Source organism: Lingula anatina, chromosome 8 (genome assembly GCF_051362555.1).
Source record: "Lingula anatina isolate TDL-2025a chromosome 8, LinAna3.0, whole genome shotgun sequence".
Classification (NCBI taxonomy): domain Eukaryota; kingdom Metazoa; phylum Brachiopoda; class Lingulata; order Lingulida; family Lingulidae; genus Lingula; species Lingula anatina.
Window position 1 is genome coordinate 2,515,798 of NC_141774.1, and position 21,960 is coordinate 2,537,757.

A 21,960-nucleotide genomic window follows, 5' to 3' on the forward strand; every position below is an offset into this window, starting at 1 on the left:
AGCAGAAACACAAGAAATAAAGAAAACATTTTTCTTATTCACAATATCAACAAGTCAAGCTGTCAGAATGGAATTGGAGATATAAACATATTTGCATATATCGCTAGTGTATTTGTTTACCCAAAAGCTGAAACTGATCTGAACTCCAAGTTATTGAATTTTTCTCTTAAGTCCACTGTGAGCGGACAGTCACACGGAACACGTTCCACAACTTGTGTGCTCCCGCATGTGCACTTACAATTGTCATACTTGACCCTTGACCAGCGCCCTAACAACATAAGGCCATGAGATGACAAACGGAATGTGATACAATAAAATCATGCTTACATTTAACCAGAGCTTATAAACAGTGGACACGCCATCATTGTAACTATTATGTAATCGGGATCGATATCCTGAATGTGGCAGATCATGTGGAATAAACAGATCGTGTTGATAATCTGGTTTGTTCAATGCAGTTATATGGTGTCCGAAATTTGGCCGGTAGCGGCCTCTTTTATTGAAAGGTTCCTCTAGTAGAAGAATAGTGTTAGTTATCATGTAGCATTTGATAGTGTTGGATTAATTAAAAGATTACATAAACTTATTCGTTTAATCATCATGACAAGTTGCTACCAAATTTATGGAGAAGCGACTTGATGTGACGCTCTTATCTATATGAAATACAAAAATCTACGTACGATTTGGCAAATCTTAATCAAGTAATCGGGAACGTTATAAAGTGGTGACTATTAAATTTGCTATCATATACAGGAAAAGAGTAACTTCAAAACTTAAAAAGAACTTAATCTAATGGAAAATGCATTCATTTTCAGTCAAATCTACGACTGGACAAAGTTTTAATATGTGATGGAAAATGCTGAGTCTCTTCTTTCGTAACACAGAATTGTAAAACAAAGTCACTGGAGTTGTAAAAGATTCATTTCAAATAATTCTGCGGCTGACCAATATACTAGCCTACTGGTCACGTGTCGCGAGGTAAAAGGGGACGAAGTTCAATACTGAAATCCGATGGAAGTTGCTGCTAATTGATTCCCACATTTGTTACAGTGTCCGATCCACTGGTCTTGATCACAATTCCATCATATCTCAGTCTAGGTTATCTAGCCAAAGAGATGTTACAGATTGGCATTGTTATACAATGGCAAATTAATTTTTAAGGGGCTTGTTTACAATATATTCAAAGTAGTTAAAATTTAGTGGCACGGGTTTTGTTTCTTAACAGTATCTGTGCAGTTATCTAATCGTGAAGTTGACCGCTGAATCCTGTTCTTGTCACAGTATATTACATTGGGTAAACCTCATTTTCGATCTCTCTGAGGCTTGTACAAATATCTCCTGACTCAGGATTTCACTATAGTTATAGCAACAAGACTCGCATCAAGTGCTGCTTTCAGTTTTCGTGGAATCTCTGAATTCTTGGACCTGTCAAAAAGTCAATAAAAAGTGTATAAGTATACTAAATTTAATATGTAAAATGTCTGGTTAAAGACACATGTCAACAAAAACATAATACATTAATGGAATCCAAATGTTAATTAACATAATTTTGGTGAATGATTTCGAATGTCGATGATACGTATTAAGCTCTGAGTCCGACATAGCTCTGGAATAGTTCACATTCATAGTCTCAGGCCGTCAATGACGGGTAGGGCGGGGGCGTGGTGGAAGCCAGGCTTGGGGCAGAGATGAAATCTAAGACGGGGCTGGGTGTGGGGGCGTGGTAGAGGTGTGGGCACAGTAAGCCATATCTCCTTGGCTTGTGAGATATTCCCTTTCTCTGTAATAAAGTCAAAAAAGTAAAACTGGACAAATGTAGTTTTTATATCTTTATCGCTTCCAAAACAATGTAAAAAATGCATCTATTATTTTAGATATTCATCATTTAATTGTGGATATACTACCCACCCTCTTACCGCCCACTTTCGACAGTAGGTTTTCTCACCCACTCTCTTAGGGCCCCTTTACACTGGACGGCGTCCTTTCTGCGTCCCTTCTGCGTTCAAAAATGTGGTCAGGACGCTCAACGGTCGCCAAAGCAATTAAATCGTGTCTCAGTGTAAAGGCGTCTGCGTCCCTTGTGCGTCCTTTGAACGACCGAATCTTGATTTTACCTGTAAAACTGCGAGCAACCTGCCTGCCTCCACTGTACGTCCCCTGTGCAACCCAAGGCATCCATTGAGATGTTTGAGCTACCATTGAGCATTCTTGCTGCGTTCTCTGTACCTTCATCGGCGGTCAGTGGCGTCTATTCTACGATCATTCTGCATCCTGCTTGACCGATGAGCGTTGTTTGGGCGTCCTTCTCTATATTCTAACTCATATTTTTTCATCGGTTCTAACCAGGTCATCCAATAAAGAACATTTACAGCACACAAAACAAATAAATGGGAATAAACGCTTTAAACTATAGTGATGCAAGGTCTGCATGGACTGATAATCAGCCAGATGCTCATTGTTTTCCTTATAAGAAGGATGGACAGGCGCCGAAAACGAGAAAGTATGACTGACACAACATAGAATGTTTGAATCCGTTTTCAAATGAAGCATTCAGCAAAAAGTTCTGACAATTAATGCATCTTGTAAAAAAGGCAAAATATTCGTTTTATAATAACCTCAAAAAAAAAAAAAATGGATCGTTTCATGAATTTTAGGGGAAAAAACAATCGGAGACTGATATGAGACCACTGTTGCCCTTAGAATTCCTGTCTGGTGAAAAATACCTCATCACGGCCCCGTTTGAGAGTGAAAAAAAATAACGTTCTACGTGTCGAACACTGGACGATCTTTGAGTTTTCATTCTGCAACCAAAGTGATGCTTGTGCCTCCTTTCTACGACCGCGGCGATGCTTGTGCGTCCTCTCTGCGACCGCGGCGGTGCTTGTGCGTTCTCTCTGCGACCACGGCGATGCTTGTGCGTCCTTTCTGCGTCCATTGAGCGACCATCCTCCATCGCGTTCTCTCTGCGATTGTTTTGAACATGCTCAAAACTTCGCGGCGTCCATGGCGTCCTCGGCGATGCTTGAACGTTCTTTGTGCGACCTTGGCGATCACTGTGCGTTCTTTGAGCGTCCGACGGCGTCCTGGACAGTTTCATGGTCGCACAAAGGACGCAGAAAGGACGCCGTCCAGTGTAAAGGGGGTTTTACCACCCACTAATACCCCCTTTACACTGGACGGCGTCCTTTCTGCGTCCTTTCTGCGACCATGACATTTGGCATCGCTGTGGTCTTAATAAGGAGGCACGAGCATTGATTTTGTATCAGAATAAATGCTCAATGATCGGCCAGTTGTCGGCACGTAAAGTATTATCATTTTTTAACTCTCAAATGGGGCCGTACTGCTGGACGCAGAAAGGACACCGTCCAGTGTAAAGGGGGCTTAACGGAAGTTCATATACTATCCATCCTCTTACCACCTACTAAGAACAGTGGCTGTACTACCTACCCTTTTTACCACCCACTAATGGCCATGGATACACTACCCACCCTCTTGCCAACTACTAACGACAGTGGACACACTACTCACCCTTCCACCGCTCATCAGGCTAATAGAGGTGTCGTCCATTTCCATATCGATTTTCATCTTCATCTCGTAATTTTTGCCATAAACGAATCGTCTTATAAAAGGCAAAATGAGCACTGGGTCTACGTCTTGTGGATCAGTAAAGCCTAGGCAGAAGAGAAAGGAATCAGCGTCACTGTTTTTGGTATGCGTATGGATTGGTATATAACGCATTCATAACAAATGAGCCGCTGACCAAATATGGCCGACCCTACTCAAAAACAGCACTGTTTAATCCTCTGGTGGTTTCCTCGCCTCCATACGCGCCATTGAACGGATTTAATCTCGACTCCGAAGTTTAATTGCAAGGCTCCTGCAAAGACAGTGCGTGTGGAGGCGGAGACATCATCGGGGAGTAGTGGGAGCTGCTTTTCAGTGGGTCAGCCATATTTACTCAGCAGATCTGTTAGGCCGTGGATCAACTTGTTCTGGATGGCCTCTATGTGTTTGTAACATAGACAAACCATTTAAGAAAAAGGGCGTGTCTAGCTGCAGCCTTTGATGTTATTTTGCAAATTGCTCCCGTATTTTGGACGAAATGCGCCTGATGTAGCTGTAAGAGGCAGAAATACACCACAGGCAGGACGTTTGGTAAAAAGAACTGAATACTGGCAAAAACTTGTGAAATCACCAGGCAATAGATGTATCAAATCATGCTACATAGTTCAGTTTAATACGGCAGAGGATGACAAGGAGTTTGGGGAATTTCATGTCAAAATATTATTATACGGATATTGTTTTGGGACAGCCTGGTGCAAACAAGGGGCGGGAGGTGAAGGTTATTCTGTACAGGGATTTTATCACAAGAACATAGATTTTAAATTACCGTTGGGATACATAGAAATGTCTCACAATAGCAAACTGGATATATATATATATATATAAGGTACTTATGCAAGATATATCTTCGTTGGATTCTATATTAGATTATTTGAAAAAGGTAGCACGCTTTAGGCGTTAAAATCATCAGTTTGAAATCAAAGCAGAGGGCCATAGTGGTAAGTCTGGGATGAGAGGATCTGTCCATAACACAGCAGACAGATTGTAGGCACCAGATGATATATCTGCAACATGAAACTGAATTCTTACGAAATACTTATTATCCTGATAAAGGCCAAAAATATCAAAGCATTGAGAAAAAAGCATTTTTGAATTAATTTAAAAATAAGAAGAAAGTCACTATTGGAAATAATGCAGAAAAGATAATCAACGCAACTTATTCATACAGTGTAGATGATAATGAACTGATTGTTGTAAGAGGACCAAAGACCTCACATACAAAGAAATATAGTTAATAGTCGCTTAGTGACTTTCAGGTATTCAATAATATAATAAATAAAAATAATTATTAAATTAATAATAATAATAAATTGATATCATTTTTCTGATATTGAATTTTTCTTTGAACTATTTTCCTAAGTTTATCAATGTCACTTTTCTGTTATCGATTCTACTTCTCTGAGATCTGCAGAACAACATATTGCCCTCAACGACATTAAAAAATATGTAGTAGCATTATTACTAAACATCAAATGAAAGGTTCTGTGTTAATGAAAAACATACATAAACATAATGTATTGATGTAACTACTTAAGTATGCATTTAATTACAGCTCTGGTATTTCACCTGTTGCTGCACTGACCGCCATGCCGACCACCAGCACCGTTAGAACACCGAACAAGGCGTAGTGGATGTAAGAGACGGCGTACAGGTTGTCCAACCCCATGCTGAAATAACAATGTGTAGTGGATGTAAGAGACGGCGTACAGGCTGTCCAACCTCATGCTGAAATAATAAGGAGTAGTGGATGTAAGAGACGGCGTACAGGTTGTTCAGCCCCATGCTGAAATAACAAGGAGTAGTGGATGTAAGAGATGACATACAGGTTGTCCAGCCCCATGCTGAAAAAACAAGGAGTAGTGGATGTAAGAGATGGCGTACAGGTTGTCCATACCCATGCTGAAATAACAAGGAGTAGTGGATGTAGAAGATGTCCATACCCATGCTGAAATTACAAGAAGTAGTGGATGTAGGAGATGGCGTACAGGTTGTCCAACCCCATGCTGAAATAACAAGGAGTAGTGGATTTAAGAGACTGCGTACAGGTTGTCCATACCCATGCTGAAATAACAATGAGTAGTGGATCTAAAAGATGGCGTGCAGGTTGTCCATACCCATGCTGAAATAACAAGGAGTAGTGGATGTAAGAGATGGCGTACAGGTTGTCCATACCCATGCTGAAATAACAAGGAGTAGTGGATGTAAGAGACGGCGTACAGGTTGTCCAGCCCCATGCTGAAATAACAAGGCGTAGTGGATGTAAGAGACGGCGTACATGTTGTCCATACCCATGCTGAAATAACAATGAGTAGTGGATCTAAAAGATGGCGTGCAGGTTGTCCATACCTATGCTGAAATAACAAGGAGTAGTGGATGTAAGAGACGGCGTACAGGTTGTCCAACCCCATGCTGAAATAACAAGGAGTAGTGGATGTAAGAGACGGCGTACAGGTTGTCTAACCCCATGCTGAAATAACAAGGAGTAGTGGATTTAAGAGACTGCGTACAGGTTGTCCATACCTATGCTGAAATAACAAGGAGTAGTGGATGTAAGAGACGGCGTACAGGTTGTCCAGCCCCATGCTGAAATAACAAGGCGTAGTGGATGTAAGAGACGGCGTACATGTTGTCCATACCCATGCTGAAATAACAATGAGTAGTGGATCTAAAAGATGGCGTGCAGGTTGTCCATACCTATGCTGAAATAACAAGGAGTAGTGGATGTAAGAGACGGCGTACAGGTTGTCCAACCCCATGCTGAAATAACAAGGAGTAGTGGATTTAAGAGACTGCGTACAGGTTGTCCATACCCGTGCTGAAATAACAATGAGTAGTGGATCTAAAAGATGGCGTGCAGGTTGTCCATACCCATGCTGAAATAACAAGGAGTAGTGGATGTAAGAGATGGCGTACAGGTTGTCCATACCCATGCTGAAATAACAAGGAGTAGTGGATGTAGAAGATGCCCATACCCATGCTGAAATTACAAGGAGTAGTGGATGTAGGAGATGGCGTACAGGTTGTCCAACCCCATGCTGAAATTACAAGGAGTGGATGAAGAGATGACGTACAGGTTGTCCAGCCCCATGCTGAAATAACAAAGAGTAGTGGATGTAAGAGACGGCGTAGAGGTTGTCCAACCCCATGCTGAAATAACAAGGAGTAGTGGATGTAAGAGACGGCGTACAGGTTGTCCAACCCCATGCTGAAATAACAAGGAGTAGTGGATTTAAGAGACTGCGTACAGGTTGTCCATACCCATGCTGAAATAACAATGAGTAGTGGATCTAAAAGATGGCGTGCAGGTTGTCCATACCTATGCTGAAATAACAAGGAGTAGTGGATGTAAGAGACGGCGTACAGGTTGTCCAGCCCCATGCTGAAATAACAAGGCGTAGTGGATGTAAGAGACGGCGTACATGTTATCCATACCCATGCTGAAATAACAATGAGTAGTGGATCTAAAAGATGGCGTGCAGGTTGTCCATACCTATGCTGAAATAACAATGAGTAGTGGATCTAAAAGATGGCGTGCAGGTTGTCCATACCCATGCTGAAATAACAAGGAGTAGTGGATGTAAGAGATGGCGTACAGGTTGTCCATACCCATGCTGAAATAACAAGGAGGAGTGGATGTAGAAGATGCCCATACCCATGCTGAAATTACAAGGAGTAGTGGATGTAGGAGATGGCGTACAGGTTGTCCAACCCCATGCTGAAATTACAAGGAGTGGATGAAGAGATGACGTACAGGTTGTCCAGCCCCATGCTGAAATAACAAAGAGTAGTGGATGTAAGAGACGGCGTAGAGGTTGTCCAACCCCATGCTGAAATAACAAGGAGTAGTGGATGTAAGAGACGGCGTACAGGTTGTCCAACTCCATGCTGAAATAACAAGGAGTAGTGGATTTAAGAGACTGCGTACAGGTTGTCCATACCCATGCTGAAATAACAATGAGTAGTGGATCTAAAAGATGGCGTGCAGGTTGTCCATACCTATGCTGAAATAACAAGGAGTAGTGGATGTAAGAGACGGCGTACAGGTTGTCCAGCCCCATGCTGAAATAACAAGGCGTAGTGGATGTAAGAGACGGCGTACATGTTGTCCATACCCATGCTGAAATAACAAGGAGCAGTGGATGTAAGAGACGGTGTACAGGTTGTCCATACCCATGCTGAAATAACAAGGAGTAGTGGATGTAAGAGACGGTGTACAGGTTGTCCATACCCATGCTGAAATAACAAGGAGTAGTGGATGAAGAGATGGCGTGCAGGTTGTCCAGCCCCATGCTGAAATAACAAAAAGTGGACGTAGGAGACGGCGTATAGAAAAGTATACAACATTCAACTTACTAAAAGGGTCCGCTTTTTGATACAAGGCTGGCCACTGTAGAATTCGTCGCTGTATCCAGAGTGACCGAAGACATGGTATCTTCTAGGTAATACACAGTGGAGTTCACGGTCTCTGACATATAACTCAGCAGTGAAGTGTTATATAGCGTGGACCCCAGACGACTTGCATTACCAGGGAAGCAGCCTCCAGAGGGGACTGCTGGGACAGGCGGACTGTAGGAGTGGACCTTGTGGACCATAGAGCCACATATTGTCCAGGCACACATTACTATTCCACACAGACCACCAGTAAATGCACCCTATAAGAAACAACAAAAATACAAAAATGTTGAGCATGAAAATGACGCAGGGGTGATTATACACGGGTACATTGCCATATAGGAGTACTCAAAGGTACTCTACACGGGATATATCCGTCTAAATCAAATTTTGTCGATAAAAAAGGAAAAATATTTCCTACTCACAAATAATTGCTGGTCCTGTCTCTGCACTTGTTTTATTCCATTACTAACTCAATTATCAAGTTCCAAATAACTGGTCTCTCATTAAGAAACAACATGTCTTCCTGTACTCTTCATTATGATAGTAATGTAGAATTCTCTTTCACAATTTTAATCTACGTTTGTGTTGGATTTGGTTTTGTTTTCCTCTTGTTAAGATTTACAATGTTTTAAGTTATAACCACTTTACTATCTGTTCTGTTGCTTTGGATGTAAACGTAGGCCTACTTACAATCCAATTTGCCCACGGAAACAGCGCTCCAAGCAGGAAAATTCCAGAGAGTGGCCCATTCACTGAACCAAAGAGCGAAAGGGAAATCTAACAAAGAAATAGTAATCCTTTTTAAAATTGTTAAAGATATTGAAAAATCAAATTGAAAAAACATCTTACTCTCTTTTCAATATAATCATTTTTTCTGCCAAATACCGGACTTATCCTTGATATTGAGAAACCGCCAAAGGTTTTCTTTAAATCCTTGATAGCTCTTCATTTGCTGCTGCCAAATTAAGCGGAGAAATAACACTGCGGTTGGTACCTCTCTCTACAGGGCGGCGTTGGTTTCGCCAAGGTCGTGTACATCCACGACAGAAAGAAAGCATAAATGGTTGGGCTGGGCAAACTTTGTCTCACCGTTGGCTAATGTATCATATATTGGAGTTTGAAGTGAAGATAGTTTCTTGAACAGGTGTATCAAAAATTGAAATCAAAATATGGGTGTAAAAAAAGTGATGTGCTGAACTCCGTGGGTTTGGCACCACGTTCGGGGGTAATAGTCCACGACGCTCCGGACACCGCCCCCACCCTGGAGGTATCTTAGCTCACCTGCATGATCGGGCCTCCCATTTTGGCTGCAAGAAAGGCAATTGCAGTCCCAACGCAGCCAGCCACCACAACTGAGAAAAGAAAGTCGATTCATTTTCAAAAGTACAGCTCTAAAATGAGGAAACGCCTAAAAGCTGTGTTCATATACCAAGGCATGTACATATAGTGTCCTTCCCTTGTTCTCATTGAATTTTATCTTCCAAGTGAAGGAAGACATTATTCAGCTCTTGAGGTCTTTAGAGAAAAATGGCTTCTTTGTCACGCAAAACGCACTTAGTTGGCTGCTTTGGTAAAATTTGTCATGCTGAGTTTAATTACCAACATCTTAGATAATTTTACGAGACGGTGCTCTGAATACTTGTATCACCTTCAGGACTGCGAAAACTGACTCAACATCCTTTGTCCTCTTCCATAACTATATACTTATATATTGGTTTATGAATTTGGTACTGTGTTCCTGAGATAACCTTGAAGACAAGGGTATATTTGGACCAACTGAAAATTGTCATTTATTAATGACGAAAACTAATAGGATACAAAGTTACAAAACTGGGGAGATAATCAAACATCTCCTAAACTATATAAGTACCATAATATAAAAAGAATAAAGTATGTTAATGAGTGTAACCAGGATTAATTAAGAAAAATATGAGAAATCACAACAGCTATAGGAGCAAAAAGTTGGCACAAATGAAAATAAAAGGAGATGAAGGGAAAAAAGGGGCCACAAATGGCAGTGATTATTTTTTAAGAAGTTTCACATTCTAAAGCCGGCCTAGGCTGAGAGAGAGCTACGCAACCCCTACCTTTTTAGGACGGGGACGTAGGTTTCCTCATTGCTCTGACAGCCCAATGATAGAGTTGTCTCTCTTGGCCTTAGTACTGCCATAGTACATTTACCTAACTATACTTTTAAAGTAATAATCTCACATGTATGATATATATCAATAAACAAATGATAACCAGATAATCTTAAATGACTAATAAATGTGCCAAACGAGTTATAGCTAACTATCATAAATACAACCATGTTACATTTAGCCAATGCTCAAATCTGCTTCATAAGTCATGAAAAGAGAAAAAAATTATTAGGGGGGGTTGAATAACTTTACCAAAATTCACCTTAAAATTTTCATTCCTGAATAATGCACTACTTAATGTGGTGAATTTTACGAGACAAGTGAGGGAGAGCATTAACTGTCTCCTGAATAACTGAACTCATATGCCTCTGATTAGCAGGCCTTCGGGAGGCAAAGTGGAACTGTCCAATTAGGTGCCCTCCTTAATTCTGTCGCACAAGTGCCGCTTTAAAGTAATTAAGTCTAAGTGTGAAAAACACCACAAGGATGAAGGCAGGTGGTAGGGTAGGGCGGAGGGTGTACAAATAACAATAAAGAAATGTAAGTAATAATACAATGTAGCTGCTAAAACTGCGGGTAAATAATAGCTACAAAGCTGAATGACTTCTCACTGATGCAGCTCGATAGAATTAGTCCCCAAAACATCTTTCATAAAATATAAATGTGTGTGCCTAGAAATACAGCAGCTAAGACATTCCTTAACCCTGGACATCTGTTATCACCTTGCCTTGGTCAAGTACTTAAGGTCAAAATGTGCAGACACAAGACCTAAACTAAGACTAATTTCCTATAAACAAAACGTTGATGTATTACCAAAAAGTAAATACCACCACTAAAACAAACCATTTGCTACATAAATACAATTAAATATCTTAATTGCAGTTTTTTCGAGCATCGTCGATCAAAATAATATCTGTAAATAGTGGCAATGGGTTTGTGTTGCCAAATACCATTCCACAGAGTTTTGACTATACGTGTTTAGCCCACCTTTCACTTGATTTAAACCAAATGCATGTGTTTTATTATCAGCACAGGTGCTTGGATGTGTTTCTTTACCAGGATGGGTGCTTATTTTATTATCTAAAACAATGATGCACCACTATACTTAAATATATTTCTGGCCACGAAACGGGAACGAACCTGTCAATTTACTGATCAGCGCCCGAGTCTTTTCTGCTCGCTTTGCAAGAAAATTAATGTCTTTAAAAAAGTCCTCCCAAGCCAAAGCAGCAATGCCATTTAAAGAAGACGAGTTCGAACTGAAAAAATACAAAAAGAAAACACCTTTGGATATAGCAAAGCATTTAGACTGTTGATATCTAAACATGATAAGAAAAAACTTTTTAACTCATATTTGCAAAAGGCAGCAGTTATCAGTGGCGGATCCAGGATTGTTTGAAGGTGGGGTCCAGTTTTTTTAAAGAATGACAGGCATCGGATGCGAAGCCGACCCTTGCCCCCTTGGTGTGGAGTTCGGTGTTTTGGAGGGCAAAGGGTACCATCTGGTGCAGTTTAGAACTATGCTTCGGCTCTTCAAGTTTAATATCAAGAGGTGAATATTGGTCCCATATTTTTTCCTAAATCCGCCACTGGTTATATTGAAAAAAAAACGAAAATAGTAAAACTCTCTCAAACACAAATCATACGCACGCACGTCCACACGTACCTGAGGGAGCCTGACAGCAGAGAGGACACGAAGAGGCCTGGTATGCCGGGGAGGTCGGCCATCACCTCCATCACGAAATGGGGAAGGAGCTGAAAGTAAAATAACACCAACCACGTGAGATATTTACTTTCTGTAACATTGTCGTTTCTTTACACAGACATATCACATTAGAGGTGGTAGATGCACAGTCACAATCAAGAGCGTTTTATTTATTTACTTTTATCTCCGGTTTTTTTTTTAAATGGGACACAAATTCGTTGTAAAATGATTCTACTTGTGAACATGATATACGTTTGACAAAACACATTTTCTGTAAATTGTGTTTGCTTTTTTTCACAAAGAAATCAAACGAGTTATCTTGTCCAATGTCAATTCTGCCTTCTCAGCTGAAGACAAATACGTTTCTTAACGTTTCGTTTCAGGTCAGAATTCTGAAAACTGATTTTATTTCTGTCAAATAGAATAGAATTAAAATGGTGTATGTTAGTCCCAGCAAGGACCCAGTGCATTCGGTCAGGTCCTACATCACAGGCCCCTACTAATTACAACACATTAAAACGCTTTTACACATGTACTATGTATATCGCGTCCTTTCCCTTGATATTCTCACCTGGTTAGCACTAGTTATGATCTTCTCTTTCACTGGATTGCAGCGCAGTTGCACGTAGTAGGTGTAGACAGTGAAGGAAATCAATAACAGCGGGATGGTTAGAAGCAAGTAGAATGGAGTTTTAGCCAACAAGGCACTGAAGAAATTAAACGAGCAAATACAGTCGTTAAGTCATATACTGCCATGTGTCGTGGTAATAAGAGTCTGCGCTATGGCTTAAGTTTGATGTTTATTCTTCCATTTACTACTGTTCAACGGTGTGGAACATAGTGCACTTAAGATATACCAAACATAAAGTAAACAAAGAATTCACTTACATTCTAGCTTGCCGGTCAGATTTGACAGACGATATTCTCTGGACATTGGCCTGAGAGAAACAGTTGTGGATGACGCCCAAGCACGTGCCACCGACAACGATACCCCAGAAAGTATGGCGTGTGGTTGGAGAGGGATCAAAACTGAAAAGAACACACAACATGACCTATAGAGCTGAACACGTACAAGGAAACGGTTAACTCTAAGAACAATTAAATAAAAGTCTAGGTTAAATAGCTTCGGATGCGGCATAAGTAAAACATCTGAAATGTGTCAGTGTGGTGGAGGTTTGTGTCGCAAGTCAACTTCCATGTGACAGTTCCGTTGTCTAGACTGACCTTCAGGTGCCTCAGTGTGCCGATATGATTACCAGCCTAGGTCCACTGTAGCGTCACAAGTGCTGACATATGACGGGACTGGTAAGTGGACGGAATAAATAGCCTATTGCCAGCCATGAGTTAAAACTTACTCAAAGAAGTTTGCCCTCTGTCCTGCCACGCTGGTTTCCCACATTATGGTCGGCCCGCCTATCGTCACCCAACCCTACAGGAACACAGGACAGTGAGGTGGTGGAAATTTTACAACTGACAAGAATTACATCACCAAATTCTCGCCCCACTCTTCCAAAGCCATTGGAGGTAAACACGCTGTCACATCTAGCGTTAGCACGAACGTATGAGAAAACTTGTCCCTACGCAGACAAACGCAAGGGGTTCGTTAGACTTACGTCGTTTGCGTATCAAATACACAGACAAACGTTGGTGTAGGATCGCATTCCCGGAGAAGGATAGAATGTTTTGAGCATGGTTAAAAACAGTTTCATACGCTGCTGATGTATTTATTTTTCTATACGCTCAGCAGGAAACAAGGTGATTTCATAACCTCAATTCTGCGTATGACCGATGTCATATTTCTCACGGATACCTCTCTACGTACGCTAGATGCAGCAGAGCCTTAACATGCTGAGTTAATTTGCTTTAAAACAGAAAAGCGTCCAGTGAATAAGTTTAAACACTGATAAATAAAATAGCAATTTTATATGGAAAATGTACTTCCTCGTGAAGGGAAACCGCGTTGAACAAGAGGAGCATTGATGAAACTTACTGTTAAAGACATGGACAAAAGTACTTTAGTTCAAGAAGTGAAGGAAATTTTACTTTGTGTCCAAACCTTTATAAGCACGACCAGGATTCCTGCAATCATGATAAAGAACTGAAGAGCGTCCGTCCACAGCACTGCCTTCATTCCGCCCTGGAAGTAAACCGCCATTTAGAGAAAATGAGTTTCCGCCTATTCATGCTCTTTATGTGCCCTAAAAAGCCTCGTTATAAACGATAAACTAAGGTTAAATAACATCGTCTGTGTTCACTGATTCTGCTACTAAAAACACCTTTAAATGAGTGCATACTAAAGTTTATACGCTTTATTTACTACGATTTAATTTCGACTGACTATTTTCATGCCAAAATATATACATGTACAGTCCGGTCTCAGTTTTACCTAACGTCTCGGCGATACATACTATAGAAATAATCCCTAAAAGTATGATATAAATAAAAAGTTACAGAAGTTTACACGACCATGGTGACTACATGTACCATCAAATAACAGTGCTGATATTTACCAGAGAGGTGTATAAAGTAGAGACGGCCATGATGACTACGATGCTAGCCCACAACGGGACACCAGTCACTGAAAGAAAAATGTGGCTATTTCAAAATTTTACTTTAGTTTTTATGAAACTGAATAAACATTTATTTGATGTTTTGATTTGACTATGTGGCGCAACGAACAGCTAATTAGAACGAGGTTAAAATGCGGACCTCATAGAAATGTAGGGGAAATAGGGCGGTTTGAGATGAATGTTGCTTTTGGATATTTTATTGTATGGATTTTAAAATTTTTTGGCCTTGTAAACAATCTTACAATCTGTGCAAAAATATGCATGAAAAACATTCATTGTTTGAAATTAACCTTTCCAATGGATAGTTAATCATTATCGGAATTCTTAAGTTAAACTGATTTTTCACTTAGGCATGAAAATATTGAAAAAACCTAGCTTAAATACCAAAAATTATAATACACCACCCTTGATTCATGCGAAAGTCTACTATATACATGATTTGAAAACCCTGTTCTCATTAACCAGTCTCTCAGAATACCACAACAGTGTCCCAGTCTCCTCGGAAGAAATTGGTTTTTAAAATGTAATACCAGACACTAAAAAACGTGACGGTAACATTATGACGCTCATATAAAACTAGCCCGCTGATATTGACCAGGGCTCCGTATCTCGAAAGGTTCGCTATGTTGCGCACGTGCGTTAGTGTCTCGATTCCATGGCCCCGTATCTCGAAATAGAATCGGTTATGGAATCGAGACACTAACGCTCGTGCGCAACATAGCGAACCTTTCGGGATACGGAGCCCTGGTGCCAATCTCTGAGCTTAATGTCCTTACCTGCCTCTATTGCCAATGCAGGGGCATATGTAGCAGTGCCCAGATAGAAGACCTGGAAAAGAGGAGAGATTCCGAGATTTTAATTGGGAGATCTAAGCTGTCCAAAAAGGTGCTCAAATTATTCTCAATCCAACATCGCGCTTCCCCTTGCACTCCGTGAATTTTTTACTTTAAAAAGGGTGCAATTACATTGATGAGCATGCGTTTCGAGTCTTAGAATGTGACCACTTTGACAGGTGACGTGCCGAAACTGAGCCGCGTCCTTCAAACTCCTACCCCTTCCATCACCGGCCATGATAACGTCTGCACCTACTGTCACCAGTATCCTAAGACCTTACGATAACTTCTACACCTACCGTCACCAGTATCCTAAGACCTTATGATAAATTCTACACCTACCGTCACCAGTAACCTAAGACCTGATGATACCTTCTGCACCTACCGTCACCAGTATCCTAAGACCTTATGATAACTTCTGCACCTACCGTCACCAGTATCCTAAGACCTTATGATAACTTCTGTACCTACCGTCACCAGTATCCCAAGAAAACGATTACTTCTGCAACTACTGTCACCTGTATCCCAAGACAACGATAACTTCTGCACCTACCGTCACCAGTATCTGAAGACCTAAAGAAAATTCTGCACCTACCGTCACCAGTATCCCAAGACCGGAAGATATTTTCTGCGCCTACCGTCACCAGTATCTGAAGACCTAAAGAAAACTCTGCACCTACCGTCACCAGTATCTGAAGACCTAAAGAAAATTCTGCACCTACCGTCACCAGTATCTGAAGACCTAAAGAAAACTCTGCACCTACCGTCACCAGTATCTGAAGACCTAAAGAAAACTCTGTACATACCGTCACCAGTATTCCAAGACCTGAAGATAACTTCTGCACAGCTCTAGATTTATAGCGTCGCTTCACATACTGCAAGGAATTGAACAGAATTGATAAATTATTGTTGGGACTGCGACACTGGCACCTTTGTCCTGGGCACAGTTGTTGTTGTTGTTGTTGATACATAAAAAGTCCAATACATGCCGAAGACTGGATTATATCATGAACTAACTGTGCACATATTGCTTTTCAAACTAACTAGCAATTCGAGCAATTTTATAATTTAATTTACTTTATCTTATCACCACAGTAGATCGGGCCCACAGTAAATCGGGGAGGGGACAGTGTTTATTCAAAATTGATAGTAAATATATAGATCAAATGATAGATAGATTAAATAAAAATATAAATTGATATATGTATTGATTATTCCTGTTATTATTTATCAACCAATTCTGTGTAGGTCGTCACCACCCACCTGGAAGGCGCTCACCAGCCTCAGGCCCCGGATGAAGGGGATAAAGAACACTGCCACTATCACGAAGGACACTATGGACGAAATATTAAACAAGGCCAGCTGAGAACCGTACAGAAAGACCTCGGCGGGATAGCCGAGGATAGAGATGGCGGAGTAATACGAGACGATCAAAGACAGCGTGACGGGGAGCAGATTCATCTTCTTGTCGGCTAGAAGATACTCCTTGGTCGTGCGCTGGTGACCCCCAGTTAAGGAAAAATAAATCCCGATGGCGATCGAGATCAGGAGAATTACAACGATCACAATGTAATCTACGACACCGAGTGTGTTCCTCAGTACAACTGTCATCTCTGCTGAAATCAAACAAGATGTACGGTTTATCTTACAGCACTCATTTTACGTGCATATGAACTGGTTTTAAAAGCGTCTAAAAGAAAATTACACATAAAAAATTCGTATCCCAAAACATTAAAAATATGTTCATTTTTAATGTATACATATATAAGACAAAGTACAATAGAAATAACGATGCCTTCTACATTATACATGGCACAGGGCCAGGTTGAAGGATGTCGCAGTATCAACATACATGTAGCACAGGCTCTGTGATAGGACCGGGCAATACAGGGGAGAGCTTTATACACGTAGAGCACAACAGGTCATATCACTGCCCTCCATTAAACCACTGTGTAAAGCCAAGATTACATTTGCCATACGATGTCCGCCCGCTGCTCGTATACTGCCCTTAAATCCCGGAGGCACTAGGCGGCCGTGAGAAATCATAGCCCCTTGTAGCCCGAACGATTTTATCAAGCTGAACGTTTTGACAATTTTTTTGAGATCGTAAGCCCGTAGGAAGTAGCATTATCAGAGATGGCATTTCACAGTTCCCGCACGCTCGTTGTTCGATGGGCTTGCTATAATCGTGATAGTTAGTTCAACCCGTGGTTGGTCTCTTTCCCTTCCTTTTTTGGTTGTAAGAGGCATACCAATAGTAAAGATGTTTCAAACTAAGCGTTATTCACTTGCATATATTTTAAATCGTGAGTTTCCTTAATATGAATAAATGGGTGAAAATAATCGTAGGGGGCTGCACCAACAACGCATCTATCTTTGAGGAAGCCGCAAGAAAGGTGTTCGGCAACTGCGCTGAGACTGTTACTTTTCAACCGAAAACCGACTGTAAGCTACTTGACCTCGCCGTCAGCTCGGAGACATGACACTGTACCCGCACGTAATGTAAACGTACTCGCCGTAGCACGTAGCCACTTGCAATGTAAAAAAAAAACGTACCGAAAATCGTCTACTATCTAATCGTGCGGTGCCCGTGGTAAATGTTATCAAGGCTGCGACAATCTCTTTAAATATTATATATGGCGAATACTTGTTATTGAAGTTGTACCTGAAAGTGTTTCAGCAAGGTATAAACTGGTAGATCATTAAGATCTCTCAACTTAAAGTTTGCGACCTGTAAATTTTCATAGTCTCGAAAAATGAATGGCATTGGACAGAACCCATCGTTTTTTTCCTTAGGAACAATCAGGCAGTTCAGCATATGCCAGATCTTTGGTTCTAATTGCGACAGAAGCCTATACATGGTGTGCAGGCACATGTAGCTTCACAATACACACGTAACAAAGACTGCAAAGCTGCACACCCAATATACTGTCTATGGCGAAACCAATGTGGAAACTTACCTTCTCTGGTCTCCCTCTGCCAAACGTTCCTATTCACTCGTCGGTTAGGCGGTTTTATCAGGATTAAGATTGAACGCAGTCAACTGATTAAGAAGGAGGTCGATGTTTGAAGTTGGTTGCGTCTTGCACAGTTGTCATTTCACTGTTTGAACAAGATGTTTGGTGATCTTGGGTGTTATCTCTTGGCCGGTGTTCACACGGTCCATGATATAGACCAAACCACGCCAGACTTTCTACTTAGGTCTTAGCCCCAAGTAGAGTGAATACAAAGTGTGGACCATAGGGTTCCTGCACCCTGCATCCAGCTCTCCTGTTCCAATGTCTCCCTGGCTGGCTCAATATAGGCAACGCAGAACAAAAGTCCCTTTTCACAGCACTCCACTAGTTTTAATTTGAATGAACCGTCGGTTGCCATTGCACTCGAAGTACATACAGACGGATGTCACCAACAATGTACACTCAAACACCATATCTACCTTCAACTATTTCTCCGCCTAATATGAACATGAACGTATTCTTTACAAAGCGGTTAGTACTTCAGTAACTCCAGCTTTGGTGGAACCGTTTCAGTCTTGGAGCTGCAAGTTTTTAAACAAGAAAATGTTATAAAATGGTTAATTATAATAAATATATGATAATATAGATTATAAAAACAAATTCTATAATAAATTGGTAGAATAGTTTCATTACTTATTTTCAATTTCATGTTAAGACATGCATCTTTAAAGAATATTTGGCGCCAGCTTTACAATAGGCCTGCACACATGCCTGACTCTATGTGTCCAATGTACTAGAGTTTAGCGCCTCAAAATCCCCTACTGGCACCACCTGCACCGTGATTCGACAACTAGTTAAAGCCACGTGGCCGGTTCCAATCCTGGCAGTTCCACGGCATAATGCATTGAGCAGAGAATTGATTTCATAATTGGGAACAGATATAACGTCTTTTTTTTAATCATCAATACACAACTCCTACAAGACATTTTAAGACATTAAAACAACATCGTCTTGTCCTTAATGTTGTCCATACTACTCACACTCTCTTCCTTCAAAATTATCAGAAAACTCTTCCATTTCCGCGTCATCCATCTGGCCAATGTATCCATAGATACACCTTCCTACAAAAGGCATGATAAGTACTGGGTCTTGCCGGTCATCTAACCCCTAATCAACAGCAGAAGAAAAATAATAGTGCAGTTTTTTCTCTTTGTGGTTCTATGTGTGGTTTAATGGAAATATTTTGTATATTCTTACAAATCACAAGTATAATATTGGCTCTGACAGGATCAGGAAAGATTGGGAGGGGGCAGTCATTATTTCTGTAGTATAAACACCAGGCCAGGATTGGGAGGGGGCAGCCATTATTTCTGTAGTATGAACACCGGGCCAAGATTGGGGGGCAGTCATTATTCCTTGGGGATGAACATTAGCCTAAGATTTTGGGACAGTCATTATTTCTGTCTCGTGAACTATAAAACAAGGTCTATCTATGTGCTGTATTACGTAGGTCAATTTATGCACTGTATTATCAAGGTCTATCTATATATATATACTGCATTATGTAGGTCTATCTATATACTGTTTTATTAGGTCTATCTATGTGCTGTATTATCAATTTCTATCTATGTGCTGTATTATCTAGGTCTATCTATGTGCTGTATTATCTAGGTCTATCTGTATACTGTATTATCTAGGTGTTTTTGCATTATCTAGGTCTATCCATATCCTTTCTAATTTAAGTCTATCTATGCACTGTATTATCTAGGTCTATCTATATACTTTATCATCTAGGTCTTTCTATATACTTCATCATCTACGTCTATCTATATAATTTTTATCTAGGTCTATCTATATATTTTATTATATAGGTTTGTCTACATGCTGTATTTTCAAGATCTATACGCTATATTATCTAGATCCATATACTGCATTATATACAGTTACATAGATACCCCTAGATGATACAATATATAGATAGACCTTTATAATAGAATCAATAAATAGACCTTGATAATACAGTAAATTGACAGATGTAGATAATAAACGATATACATGTAGATAATACAGCATATAGGCAAACGCACATAATTAGGATATAGATAGACTTAGATAATGAAGTATGTAGACAGACCTAGATAAGAAAGGATATGGATCTAGATAATACTGCATATATATATAAATATATAGATAGACCTAGATAATGCAGTATATGGATCTAGATAATATTATTATTATCTAGGTCTATTTATGCACTGTATTACCTAGGTCTATCTACAAACTTACAAACTTCATTATCTAGATCCATATAATGTATTATCTAGGTTTACTTATGTTCTGTATTATCTAGGTCTATCAATATATGTTATTATCTAGGTCTCTCTGTATACTCCATTATCTAGGTCTGTCTATATATTTTATTAGCTAGGTCTATGTACATACTGTATTACCTAGGTCTATGTATATACTGTATAATTTATTTTTTTATATACTTTATTATCTAGGTCTTTATACTTCGTCTAGGTCTGTCTATATGGTGTATTATCGATATGTCTATCTATAAACTTTATTATATTCGTCTATCTACATACTTCATCATCTACGTCTATCTATATAATTTTTATCTAGGTCTATCTACATACTGGATTATCTAGGTCTTTTTATATCCTTATTATCTAGGTCTGTCTATATGGTGCATTATCTATATGGTTCATTATCTAGGTCTATCTATATCCTTACTATCTAGGTATATCTATATGGTGTATTATCTATTTGGTTCATTATCTAGGTCTTTCTAAATCCTTTATAATCTTAGTCTATCTATATTCTGTATCATCCTGGTCTATCTATGTACTTTATTATCTAGGCCTATCTACATACTTTATTATCTAGGTCTGTCTATACTGTATGCTGTATTATCAAGATCTATATCCTTTCTTATCTAGGTCTGTCAATATGCATGTATACAGAAGTTATCTCACCCTAGCCTCACTGCTGGCTATTCCAACCACTGTGACCGCACCACGCCCAGCTGAAATATGATAGTGCATACAGGTTATCCAAACAGCTCTGGACGAATGTAGAAGATACAAAACATTGAACTACTTATATACACGTCTGAAATATGTAAATGGCAGAGAAAAAACTGCTTTCCTACCTCTTATATGGCGTGTTTAATTCCTTGTGAACTAACCAGGTGCATAATTGGTTTTTACTGGCTGTTTGTACTCACAGCCTGTGGCCAGTGGAAAGTGCCCCCTTAAATTGATATTGAAAGTGGTACTGGGGAAAATTTCTAATTCATCAATACTTTACCTAAATATATGAATGTGCCCAGAATGATTTTATACCCCCATTGTAGTTGTATAGAAACCTTCAAGAAGGTTTTGGATATTCCAGGTTTTTACATGTCTTATGTGAGGCTGCTATGGTTACTGTGTTACAGGTTGTCTTTGCCCAGTATGAAATTAGTTGATGTCATGTTATTAAGATTTAAAGGCATTCTCTATGTACACTAAATAACTCATGGATCATTTAAATCGCCATGTTTTTCTCTAATATGAGTGGACTATTGACACAAGGTGCAGTTACTTGAGAGTTTTATCATTTTAAATGTCTAAATAATGTAAAACACTCAGCCTTGTATCGTATTTAGACGAAGTTTAACTTGATCTCTGGTGACCTTGAAAGTACTAACAAATGATTGGGGGTACCTCACTTAGCAGGAGTTGATAC

General features: G+C 39.9%; 1 protein-coding gene across 4 annotated transcripts; it reads right to left on the reverse strand.

Moving 5' to 3' along the window:
- Window positions 1-903: 903 nt before the first annotated feature.
- On the reverse strand, window positions 904-21,476 carry LOC106153880 (sodium-coupled monocarboxylate transporter 1). 4 transcript variants are annotated; one of them, XM_087019423.1, is made up of 18 exons: window positions 19,266-19,631; window positions 18,229-18,806; window positions 16,532-16,884; window positions 16,075-16,143; window positions 15,212-15,263; window positions 14,376-14,443; window positions 13,922-14,002; window positions 13,221-13,294; window positions 12,754-12,894; window positions 12,437-12,572; window positions 11,827-11,915; window positions 11,301-11,419; window positions 9,301-9,371; window positions 8,710-8,796; window positions 7,978-8,276; window positions 5,191-5,291; window positions 3,529-3,671; window positions 904-1,425 (listed from the first exon to the last, which is right to left on the reverse strand). In XM_087019423.1, the coding sequence occupies exons 3-18, from the start codon at window positions 16,877-16,879 to the stop codon at window positions 1,381-1,383; spliced, it is 1,923 nt and encodes a 640-aa protein (XP_086875549.1). In that variant the 5' UTR covers window positions 16,880-16,884; window positions 18,229-18,806; window positions 19,266-19,631; the 3' UTR covers window positions 904-1,380. The 4 variants fall into 4 exon arrangements, with proteins under 4 accessions (XP_086875549.1, XP_086875548.1, XP_086875547.1 ...); XM_087019422.1 differs by lacking the exons at window positions 904-1,425; window positions 3,529-3,671; window positions 5,191-5,291; window positions 19,266-19,631 and adding exons at window positions 5,791-6,829; window positions 21,207-21,476; XM_087019421.1 differs by lacking the exons at window positions 904-1,425; window positions 3,529-3,671; window positions 5,191-5,291 and adding an exon at window positions 5,791-6,829 and having other exon boundaries at window positions 19,266-19,649.
- Window positions 21,477-21,960: the final 484 nt, after the last annotated feature.

Bases quoted from the DNA above. Each gene is read 5' to 3' on its own strand.
- LOC106153880 (XM_087019422.1), bottom strand. From the start codon at position 16,879: ATGACAGTTGTACTGAGGAACACACTCGGTGTCGTAGATTACATTGTG. The intron at 15,264-16,074 runs GTATGTACAGAG...CCTCTTTTCCAG, and splicing joins GTCTTGGAATACTGGTGACG to GTCTTCTATCTGGGCACTGC. The intron at 9,372-11,300 runs GTTCGTTCCCGT...TTCTTTTCTCAG, and splicing joins GCTGATCAGTAAATTGACAG to TTGTGGTGGCTGGCTGCGTT.